Here is a 12,257-nt window from a genome sequence, read left to right on the forward strand (position 1 = left end):
CTGTCCTTTCCTCTCCCTGTGTTCTCTCTCCTCTTTAATACCTCTCCACCTGCCCTCTCCTCTCCCTGTGTTCTCTCTCCTCTTTAATACCTCCCCACCTGCCCTCTCCTCTCCCTGTGTTCTCACTCTCCTCAACCTCAGAGAGAGGATAGCATTGGTACAGTTACTCTCTGATAGATGATCCCTGCGATCAATCAATCAACCAATCCCTCCATTATCTGCATTGAGAGCAGAGACCGACACATAGACAGAGAGCCCACTGCAGCAGTGAGGTGAGCAGACATACAGGCAGAATGTAAATATATTCAAAGGTGAAATGTCTCAAAGACACCTCTCCGGCCACAAGATTACAGGAAATGTGTGTGTGTGTGTGTGTGTGTGAGTGTGTGTGTGTGTGTGTGTGTGTGTGTGTGTGTGTGTGTGTGTGTGTGTGTGTGTGTGTGTGTGTGTGTGTGTGTGTGTGTGTGTGTGTGTGTGTGTGTGTGTGTGTGTGTGTGTGTGTGTGTGTGTGTGTGTGTGTGTGTGTGTGTGTGTGAGAGAGAGAGAGAGAGAGAGAGAGATTGGTGGGTACTAAACAGATTAGCTATTGAGAGAAAGACAGTGACAAACTTCAAGTCTTCATGTAGAGTATTCACACCCCTTGACTTCTTCCACATTTTGTTGTGTTACAGCCTGAGTTTAAAATGGATTAAATGTAGATTTTATATATATATTAGTGGTCTCCCGGGTGGCACAGTGGCTGTGCCACCAGAGATTCTGGTTTCGAGCCCAGGCTCTGCAGCAGCCGGCTGCAACCTGGAGGCCCATGGGGCGGCGCACAATTGGCCCAGCGTTGTCTGTGTTCGGGAGGGTTTGGCCGGCAGGGATATTGTTGTCTCATCGCGCACTAGCAACTCCTGTGGCGGGCCGGGCGCAGTGCACGCTGACCAGGTTGCTAGGTGTAAGGTGTTTCCTCTGACACATTGGTGCAGCTGGCTTCCGGGTTGGATGTGGGTTGTGTCAAGAAGCAGTGCGGCTTTGTTGGGTTGTGTTTCGGAGGACGCATGGCTCTCGACCTTCGCCTCTCCCGAGTCCATACGGGAGTTGCAGCGATGACACAAGACAGTAGCTACTACCAATTGGATACCATGAAATTGGGGAGAAAAAGGGGTAAAATAATAATACATGTTTTTTGTCACTAGCTCTTCTAATGTCAAAGGGGAACTGTTTTTCGAAATGTTCACAAATTAATTAAAAATGAAAAGCTGAAATGTCTTGAGTTAAACAGTGTGTAGAGAAAAATAAACATTGTTATGTCAGGTGTGAATGCCATTATGAATAAAACACTATTCTCTCTGACAACAATGGGTACCCCTGGCACACAGAACACACAGAACAGATAACAACCCATTGCGTCAAGATCTCTAAGCACAGCCTGATCTGATGACACCACACTCAGACTCTCACAGGCTAATAGATGATGTTACAGGCCAGGGGTCAGGGTTCAGAGTGTGCTGCTGAATCAGGAGGGCAGGACCTGGACATAGTCTGATGCATCCACAACTAGATGTGAGAGAGAGAGAGTGAGAGGACACAAGTGAGAAGGTTATAAAGGATAGTGAACTGTCTGGACGGTATGTCTGAGCAGCTCTGATGAAGAACTCAGAACACTGAGAGATGGAACTGAAACAGATGGACAGACATACTGTGTGTGTGTCGAGATGTGTTACCTACTCTCATAATCAGGCACCTCTTCAATGATATTGGGGTCAGGGAGTTGAAGCAGAGTCTTTCTCTTGACTAAGTGGCACAGGTGCTGGACCGATCCCTGCCCTCGACACTCTCCTCTAATGTCTTCTCCTCTACACCAGGTGTTGTCTACACACACACACACAAACACAGGCCATCAAAAACACACAGACACACACACAGGCCATCAGAAACACACACACAGGACATCAAAAAGACACACACACACAAACCATCAGAAACACACAGACACACAAACACAGACCATCAGAAACACACACACAGACCATCAAAAACACACAGACACACACACAGACCATCAGAAACACACACACAGACCATCAAAAACACACACACAGACCATCAAAAACACACAGACACACAGACCATCAGAAACACACACACAGACCATCAAAAACACACTCACACACACAAACACAGACCATCAGAAACACACACACAGACCATCAAAAACACACAGACACACACAGACCATCAGAAACAAAAAGACACACAAACACAGACCATCAAAAAGACACAGACACACACACAGAGACCATCAGAAACATATCAAAATGTATTTGTCACATGTGCTGAATACAACGAGTTTAGTAGACCCTGTTGTGAAATGCTTACTTACAAGCCCTAAACCAACAGTAAGTAAGAAACACACAGAGGGTTTACCTGCAGGATGTACAAGCTCTTCGGCTCCCGAGTGGGGCAGCGGTTTAAGGCACTGCATCTCCTTGCAAGAGGTGTCACTACAGTCCCTGGTTTGAATCCAGGCTACATCGCATCCGGCCGTGATTGGGAGTCCCATAGGGCGGCACACAATCGGCCCAGCGTCGTCCAGGTTTGGACGGGGTAGGCCGTCATTGTAAATGAAAATTTGTTCTTAACTGACTTCCGTAGTTAAATACAATTTAAAAAAAAATGTAAAACCTGTAGGGTGAAGTTTCCAGGTCTGGGGTGAGGACACTGAATATCCCTTTGAACATAGTGAAGTTATTAATTACACTTTGGATGGTGTATCAATACACCCAGTCACTACAAAGATACAGACGTTCTTCCTAACTCAGTTGCCAGAGAGGAAGGAAACCGCTGCATCCTGTTTGCAACAAGTAAAAAGGGTTGCGTCAATTCGGATCTGGTATCAGAACTGCGTCACCGATTGTATACTATGTACTTTTTGTTAGCTAAGCAATAAGTGGTAAATGCGGATTTTGTATGTACGGGCTCTCTGTCACACCTCGCAGGGCAAACAGAGAACTGGCTTGTTCCTGACAAAGTTATTATAATATACTCTGACAGAAGTAGTTCCTGCTTCTGAGCCGGCCTGTCAGAGTAGAGACTGGGCGTGGTTTAAACTCACTCAGCCTATCGTTGATTGTTGGCGCACGAACTGGTCCCAGCCCCTAGGTGCTTCAGCAGTCAGGCGTTGTAGCTGTGTAGAATATCTATGCACTCATACTCTCGATACAGTTATCACACACCTGGCTCCTGTTATCTAACAAAAGACCGTTTGTTCTCTACACTACGTTCTGTATGTGTCCCCCGCAACTCATTGCACTGTTCCTGTTTTTTTGTTATTCTGTATTTTTCCATCACGAGAAAGGCCCATGGCCCTGAAACTGTTGACAATGTCTCAAGTCAGCTATGTTGCATAACACATACACCCACACAAGCCAACAGCAGATAATATTCAATCACATATGATATGGTAACGAGCTATAGTGCATAACACAGAACCTCACACAAGGCACTAAAGTAATACTGCAAAAAACGTAGCAAAGCAATTCACTTTTTGTCCTAAATACAAACATATGTTTGGGGCAAATCCAATACAACATATTTTTGCGTACCACTCTCCATATTTTCAAGCATGGTTGTGGCTGCATCATGTTATGGGTGTGCTTGTCATCGTTGAGGACTGGTGAATTTTTCAGGATAAAAAAAAAACGTAATGGCACAGGCAAAGTCCTAGAGGAAAACCTGGTTCAGTCTGTTTTCCACCAGACACTGGGAAATTAATTAACCTTTCAGCAGGACAATAACCTAAAACCCAAGGCCAAATCTACACTGGAGTCGCTTACCAAGAAAACAGTGAATGTTCCTGAATGGCCGAGTTACAGTTTTGACTTAAATCTACTTGAAAATCTATGGCAAGACCTGACAATGTTTGTCTAGCAATGATCAACAACCAATTTGACAGAGCTTGAATAATTTAGAAAATAATAATGGGCAAATGTTGTACAATCCAGTTATGATTTATGATTTATGATTCACTTATGATTTACCCAGAAAGACTCACAGCTGTAATTGCTATGAAAGGCGCTTCTACAAAGTATTTACTCAGGGTTGTGAATACTTATGTAAGTTAGATATTTCTGTACTTCATTTTCAAAAATGAGTCATTTTGGGTATTGTGTAGATGGGTGAGAGGAAAAATCTATTGAATCCATTTTGAATTCAGACTGTAACACAACAAAATGTGGAATAAGTCGGTATGAATACTTTCTGAAGGCACTATATGTGTAAGCCTGTTTTCCCAGTCTGTCGAGAAGCTTCCCTGGGCTGGCCCACATTATCTGAGCTTCGTGGCATGCTCGCAGTTCCATTTCTTGCTCTGGTCCAAGCAGGCAAGGTTTTATTTTTGAAGTGGACATTATGAGCACTGATTTGATTTTATTAGGATCTCTTTTAGTCCCCATTTGGACTAATCTTCCAAGAGTCCTTAACATTAAAATACAATTTATAATACAAACACACTTTCACATATAACACACTATTACAAACATACATAATATACACTGCTCAAAAAAATAAAGGGAACACTTAAACAACACAATGTAACTCCAAGTCAATCACACTTCTGTGAAATCAAACTGTCCACTTAGGAAGCAACACTGATTGACAATAAATTACACATGCTGTTGTGCAAATGGAATAGACAACAGGTGGAAATTATAGGCAATTAGCAAGACACCCCCAATAAAGGAGTGGTTCTGCAGGTGGTGACCACAGACCACTTCTCAGTTCCTATGCTTCCTGGCTGATGTTTTGGTCACTTTTGAATGCTGGCAGTGCATTCACTCCAGTGGTAGCATGAGACGGAGTCTACAACCCACACAAGTGGCTCAGGTAGTGCAGCTCATCCAGGATGGCACATCAATGCGAGCTGTGGCAAGAAGGTTTGCTGTGTCTGTCAGCGTAGTGTCCAGAGCATGGAGGCGCTACCAGGAGACAGGCCAGGACATCAGGAGACGTGGAGGAGGCCGTAGTAGGGCAACAACCCAGCAGCAGGACCGCTACCTCTGCCTTAGTGCAAGAAGGAGCAGGAGGAGCACTGCCAGAGCCCTGTAAAATGACCTCCAGCAGGCCACAAATGTGCATGTGTCTGCTCAAACGGTCAGAAACAGACTCCATGAGGGTGGTATGAGGGCCCGACGTCCACAGGTGGGGGTTGTGCTTACAGCCCAACACCGTACAGGACGTTTGGCATTTGCCAGAGAACACCAAGATTGGCAAATTCGCCACTGGCGCCCTGTGCTCTTCACAGATGAAAGCAGGTTCACACTGAGCACGTGACAGACGTGACAGTGTCTGGAGACGCCGTGGAGAACGTTCTGCTGCCTGCAACATCCTCCAGCATGACCGTTTTGGCGGTGGGTCAGTCATGGTGTGGGGTGACATTTCTTTGGGGGGCCGCACAGCCCTCCATGTGCTCGCCAGAGGTAGCCTGACTGCCATTAGGTACCGAGATGAGATCCTCAGACTCCTTGTGAGACCATGTAAGACAATGCTAGACCTCATGTGGCTGGAGTGTGTCAGCAGTTCCTGCAGGAGGAAGGCATTGATGCTATGGACTGGCCCACCCAGGTTCCCCAGACCTGAATCCAATTGAGCACATCTGGGACATCATGTCTCGCTCCATCCACCAACGCCACGTTGCACCACAGACTGTCCAGGAGTTGGCGGATGCTTTAGTCCAGGTCTGGGAGGAGATCCCTCAGGAGACCATCCGCCACCTCATCAGGAGCATGCCCAGGTATTGTAGGGAGGTCATACAGGCACGTGGAGGCCACACACACTACTGAGCCTCATTTTGACTTGTTTTAAGGACATTACATCAAAGTTGGATCAGCCTGTAGTGTGGTTTTCCACTTTAATTTTGAGTGTGACTCCAAATCCAGACCTATTTCTCTTTTCTGTCTGGATAACGCATAGGTGGTGGACAATCTATTCCTAGTATTTACGGAATGTCTGTCTCTTACTAAACTGAATACCATTGTGAATAGAACTTGGCCGTTTTAAATTATGTATATTATAAAATAAAATAAGCATGTTTTTTTCAATGTGGGGTATGCTAAAAAAGTCAAGACTCTGTTTTATGTCGTGCAATCTATGAACTGCTTACCTATCTATGGGTAACAAATGGACAAATGAGTCACGGAAAACCTGGAAAAACTGTCTGGAGCCAGATGTGTCGAACTATACCCTTCTGTTAGTTACTAGGCAACTCTTGACGCTTTGTAGAAAAGGCGGGTTAGTGCCTCTCCATAGAACCAGTGTTGCCAACTAACTGTCACTATATCTAGGGAGCATTCGGAACACTTTAGCGACAAATTTCCAAAAAAGCAACTGGCGACAAATCTAGCGACTTTTTCTGGTATTATTGGAGACTTTTGGAGACTGACATGAAAGCACATATCGTTCTTACTCTTCTCAGCGAGCAGCGTGTGCTGCCATGGGCCCCACCCCTGTCCCAAAGCACTCCCAGGCGGCCCTGTCCTCGTCCCTCCCAGCTGCTGTCAGAGCAGGAGATGTTCACCCCTTCGGGTCCAGACTGTAAATGAATCACGCATGCGGGAAGCCGCCGCTGGCTGATCCCGCCCTGGCGGGATGTAAATGTAAAATGTTCTTTGTCAAAAATAAATTCACTGCTCAAAAATAAACACAAAAACTAAACATTTAATTAAATAAAAATTGTAATAAAAAACTAAGTAGTAACTCCGCCAGAGTGTCTCTTTTGGGTCATTTTTGCCGGTCCCAAGACCAGATAAAGGAGGAGGGGTGGAATTGTGACATAAAAAAATACAAGAATCGACAGAAGAAAGTTCATTTGCAGTTCTTGACATATTTAGGGTGTTTTTACTCACTTTTTGTCTCTCCCACGACGTTATTCTTCTCTCCTACAGCGTCCATCACAATTACATGCACATGGTCAATTATGCAAATTAGGCGATGACCTCATTTAGCGACTTCTAGCAACTTTTAGGACAGCCAATAGAAACTTTCCTTACTGAGGAGTTGGCAACACTGCATAGAACTACGTTTCTATTGAACCGTTGCTCACACTTGGTTATACAACGTTTATGGAGTGTTAACTCATATTCAACCAGAGTCAGAATGCAACAATGTCAGGGTTGACGAGGTCTGTGAATGTGATGCAGCTGATGCTGATAGTGTCAGAATTAAACCAGCACAATCGTCAGGTAGCCTGTTTGTGTGTTTCATATTTCACCTTTTCATCAACTATAAATAGGAAACAGCAGGAGATAGTTTACAGTATATGGTATATAGTAGCTACATAAAATAACTATTTTATACAGTCAGAAAATACTTTTTAAGTGCCAACTGCATTTTTGAAAAATTACAATTTGGTTTCCTTGCCCACCACAGCACATAGACAGCCTTAGTTAAAATGGCAAATTAATGTAGAGCCAACATAGATGCCAAAACAGCTCTCTGTCCTTGTACTCTTGGATTTAAGTGCTGCACTGTTACATTCGACACTGTTGACTATGATGTCCTTCTGGAAAGACTGGACTCCAGTCCAGTTCGGAATTGGTTTAGAACCTATTAAACTAAGTTAGTTGTGAGTTTTTTGTCACCCTTGGTGAACATAACTCTGAGATAATACATATCACTTGATTGTTCCACAAGATCCACACATATCAAAATGTGGAAAAGGGGAAGAGGTCTGAATACTTTCCGAATGCACTGTACATTATAAATGTAGAAGTATACTTGCCCTACTGCATGGCACATTAGGAGGTAACCAGGGAAATGTTCACACACCCCTACTAGGGTTGGGCAGCTTATGATTAGTTACTTGTGATGCCTTTGAAGCTCCTGCCCTGTACTCTGCCTGTAAATGACATGTATTTAAATCCATACTCTACATTTAGTCAATGACTAGTGTCAGCGCTGGGTATAGGCAGGGCAGGGCTGGTTAGTGTGTCCACATCTCTGATGCTATTAATATCCTTGCAGATATAGCGCTCCAGAAGGAGAGGCTCCCATCAGAACACAGCTGCCCCACAGAGAGCACTCCTGCCTGGGCTGGCCTGGCCAGCTAAGCCCCCTGGTCCTCACATGTTTGGGAGAGTAGGGACTGATGGTAATGAGTACATAGTGGCAGAGAGTAGGATGGAGAGGACCGAGTATAGAGGGGGAAGCAGAGGAGAGAGGGATGGAGGAAATAGAGAGTAAAGGAGAGGCAAGGAAGGAACAAGAGATAGAGAAAGACTGAGGCGCATAGGAATGCTTTTATACAGGTAGTCTAATTCTGATATTTGTTTAACTAATTGGTCTTTTGACCAAACAGATCAGCTCTGAAAAAGACTGGATGTGAAAAGATCTGATGTGATTGGTCAAAAGACCAATTAGTGGGAAAAAGATCACAATTGGGCTTCCTGTCTAAACGCAGCCATTGTGACTCATTGTAAACAGAGGAAAGGGAGGCTAATTGTAATCAGTGACATGTCTTGTGCCTTTCTTCTCCATTGCAGTACAATAATGTGTTAATTGGCACTAAATCTTATCAAAGACACAAAAGTATAGGATCAAGTAGGAATAAAGAAATATGTTAATAATACTTTCTGTCTCTCTTCTTTCATCTATCATTCTCCTCTGTCTGAAGTGAGGTGTGTAGGTCAGTGGTGTGTAGGTCAGTGGTGTGTAGCTCAGTGGTGTGTAGCTCAGTGGTGTGTAGGTCAGTGGTGTGTAGGTCAGTGGTGTGTAGGTCAGTGGTGTGTAGGTCAGTGGGGTGTAGGTCAGTGGTGTGTAGGTCAGTGGTGTGTAGGTCAGTGGGGTGTATAGGTCAGTGGTGTGTAGCTCAGTGGTGTGCAGGTCAGTGGTGTGTAGCTCAGTGGTGTGTAGGTCAGTGGTGTGTAGGTCAGTGGTGTGTAGGTCAGTGGTGTGTAGGTCAGTGGGGTGTGTAGGTCAGTTGGGGTGTATAGGTCAGTGGTGTGTAGGTTAGTGGTGTGTAGGTCAGTGGTATGTAGGTCAGTGGTGTGTAGGTCAGTGGTGTGTAGGTCAGTGGGGTGTGTAGGTCAGTTGGGGTGTATAGGTCAGTGGTGTGTAGCTCAGTGGTGTGTAGGTCAGTGGGGTGTGTAGGTCAGTTGGGGTGTATAGGTCAGTGGTGTGTAGCTCAGTGGTGTGTAGGTCAGTGGGGTGTGTAGGTCTGTGGGGTGTGTAGGTCAGTGGGATGTATAGGTCAGTTGAGGTGTGTAGGTCAGTTGGGGTGTATAGGTCAGTTGGGGTGTGTAGGTCAGTTGGGGTGTGTAGATCTGTGGGGTGTATAGGTCAGTGGGGTGTGTAGATCTGTGGGGTGTATAGGTCAGTGGGGTGTGTAGATCTGTGGGGTGTGTAGATCTGTGGGGTGTTCAGTGTAGATCTGTGGGGCGTTCAGTGTAGATCTGTGGGGCGTTCAGTGTAGATCTGTGGGGTGTTCAGTGTAGATCTGTGGGGTGTATAGGTCAGTGGGGTGTGTAGATCTGTGGGGTGTGTAGATCTGTGGGGTGTTCAGTGTAGATCTGTGGGGCGTTCAGTGTAGATCTGTGGGGTGTTCAGTGTAGATCTGTGGGGTGTTCAGTGTAGATCTGTGGGGTGTCCAGTGTAGATCTGTGGGGTGTTCAGTGTAGGTCAGTGAGGTGTTCAGTGTAGATCTGTGGGGTGTTCAGTGTAGATCTGTGGGGTGTTCAGTGTAGATCTGAGGGGTGTTCAGGGTCGATCTGTGGGGTGTTCAGTGTAGATCTGTGGGGTGTTCAGTGTAGATCTGTGGGGTGTTCAGTGTAGATCTGTGGGGTGTTCAGTGTAGATCTGTGGGGTGTTCAGTGTAGGTCAGTGAGGTGTGAAGGTCAGTGAGGTGTGAACATCTGTGGTGTGTTCAGTGTTGGCAGTGTGTGTTTCACTGGGTAACCCAGAGACCAACCCACCTTGTTACCTCAACGACTTCATCTCACTCACTCTATCTCTCTCTTGCTGCTCTTGTCACTGTCAGTGAGCTCTTGTCTGCTCCCTCCCTCCCTCTCTCCCTCCCTCCCTCCCTCCCTCTCTCCCTCCCTCCCTCTCTCTCTCTCTCTCTCCCTCTCTCTCTTTCCCACCTCAATCTCTGTTTTATTACGAGCTCCCAGTCTTTCCTCTCTCAGACAAGACTCGCTCTAGTATTGTCCGGTCTTCTCTCCCTCCTTCTTTCCCTCTGTCTTTGGTTGTAGGATGTTACTCTGGCGACTCTTTGGTCTCATAGGCTTCCTAACGCTTTGCAAAGGTAAGACTCCTTTTTCTGTAACCTCAGTGGTGTGTGTATGTTGAACTAGCTGTGTGAGGTCTCCTCTCTATCCCGCCAACCCAGGTCTAACCCAGGTCTAACCCAGGACACACTCTTAGAAACAAGGGTTCCAAAATGGTTCTTCAGCTATCCCCATAGGATACCCCTTTTTGGTTTCAGGTAGAACCCCTTTTTGGTTCCATGTAGTACTCTCTCTGGAAAGGCTTCTACATGAAACTCAAAAGAGGGTCCTACTTGGAATCAAAAAGGGTTCTTCAAAGGGTTCTCCTATGGGGACAGCCAAAGAACCCTTTTTGGTTCTAGATAGCACCTTTTTTCCCCTAAGAGTTCAGTTTACCGAGAGAGATAGAGAGTGAGATTTGTTGTTTTCTGTCTCGTATCTGTTAGCAGACATGTCTTTCTAAACTCCCTCCAAAACAGACATGTCATTCTAAACTCCCTACAGAACAGACATGTCTCTACACTCCCTACAGAACAGACATGTCTCTACACTCCCTACTGAACAGACATGTCTCTACACTCCCTACTGAACAGACATGTCATTCTAAACTCCCTACACAACAGACATGTCTCTACACTCCCTACAGAACAGACATGTCATTCTAAACTCCCTACACAACAGACATGTCTCTACACTCCCTACAGAACAGACATGTCATTCTAAACTCCCTCCAGAACAGACATGTCTCTACACTCCCTACAGAACAGACATGTCTCTACACTCCCTACAGAACAGACATGTCATTCTAAACTCCCTACACAACAGACATGTCTCTACACTCCCTACAGAACAGACATGTCATTCTAAACTCCCTCCAGAACAGACATGTCTCTACACTCCCTACAGAACAGACATGTCTCTACACTCCCTACAGAACAGACATGTCTCTACACTCCCTCCAGAACAGACATGTCTCTACACTCCCTTCAGAACAGACATGTCTCTACACTCCTTACAGAACAGACATGTCTCTACACTCCCTTCAGAACAGACATGTCTCTACACTCCCTCCAGAACAGACATGTCTCTACACTCCCTACAGAACAGACATGTCTCTACACTCCCTCCAGAACAGACATGTCTCTACACTCCCTACAGAACAGACATGTCTCTACACTCCCTACAGAACAGACATGTCTCTACACTCCCTACAGAACAGACATGTCTCTACACTCCCTTCAGAACAGACATGTCTCTACACTCCTTACAGAACAGACATGTCTCTACACTCCCTTCAGAACAGACATATCTCTACACTCCCTCCAGAACAGACATGTCTCTACACTCCCTACAGAACAGACATGTCTCTACACTCCCTACAGAACAGACATGTCTCTACACTCCCTCCAGAACAGACATGTCTCTACACTCCCTACAGAACAGACATGTCTCTACACTCCCTTCAGAACAGACATGTCTCTACACTCCCTACTGAACAGACATGTCTCTACACTCCTTACAGAACAGACATGTCTCTACACTCCCTACAGAACATACATGTCTCTACACTCCCTCCAGAACAGACATGTCTCTACACTCCCTACAGAACAGACATGTCTCTACACTCCCTACAGAACATACATGTCTCTACACTCCCTTCAAAACAGACATGTCTCTACACTCCCTACAGAACAGACATGTCTCTACACTCCCTACAGAACAGACATGTCTCTACACTCCCTACAGAACAGACATGTCTCTACACTCCCTACAGAACAGACATGTCTCTACACTCCCTCCAGAACAGACATGTCTCTACACTCCCTCCAGAACAGACATGTCTCTACACTCCCTACAGAACAGACATGTCTCTACACTCCCTACAGAACAGACATGTCTCTACACTCCCTACAGAACAGACATGTTTCTACACTCCCTCCAGAACAGACATGTCTCTACACTCCCTACAGAACAGACATGTCTCTACACTCCCTCCAGAACAGACATGTCTCT

At 45.6% G+C, this 12,257-nt stretch overlaps 1 protein-coding gene across 1 annotated transcript in view; it reads left to right on the plus strand.

The window, feature by feature from the left end:
- The first annotated feature begins 10,208 nt into the window (after positions 1-10,208).
- LOC135518521 (lipase member H-like) overlaps positions 10,209-12,257 on the plus strand; it is a 13,096-nt gene continuing 11,047 nt past the window's right edge. Inside the window, exon 1 of the mRNA XM_064943693.1 lies at positions 10,209-10,282. Within this exon, the coding sequence (XP_064799765.1) occupies positions 10,231-10,282 (52 nt within the window). The 5' untranslated portion in view covers positions 10,209-10,230. The remainder of the gene's footprint in view (positions 10,283-12,257) is intronic.

Source organism: Oncorhynchus masou, chromosome 28 (genome assembly GCF_036934945.1).
Source record: "Oncorhynchus masou masou isolate Uvic2021 chromosome 28, UVic_Omas_1.1, whole genome shotgun sequence".
NCBI lineage: Eukaryota > Metazoa > Chordata > Actinopteri > Salmoniformes > Salmonidae > Oncorhynchus > Oncorhynchus masou.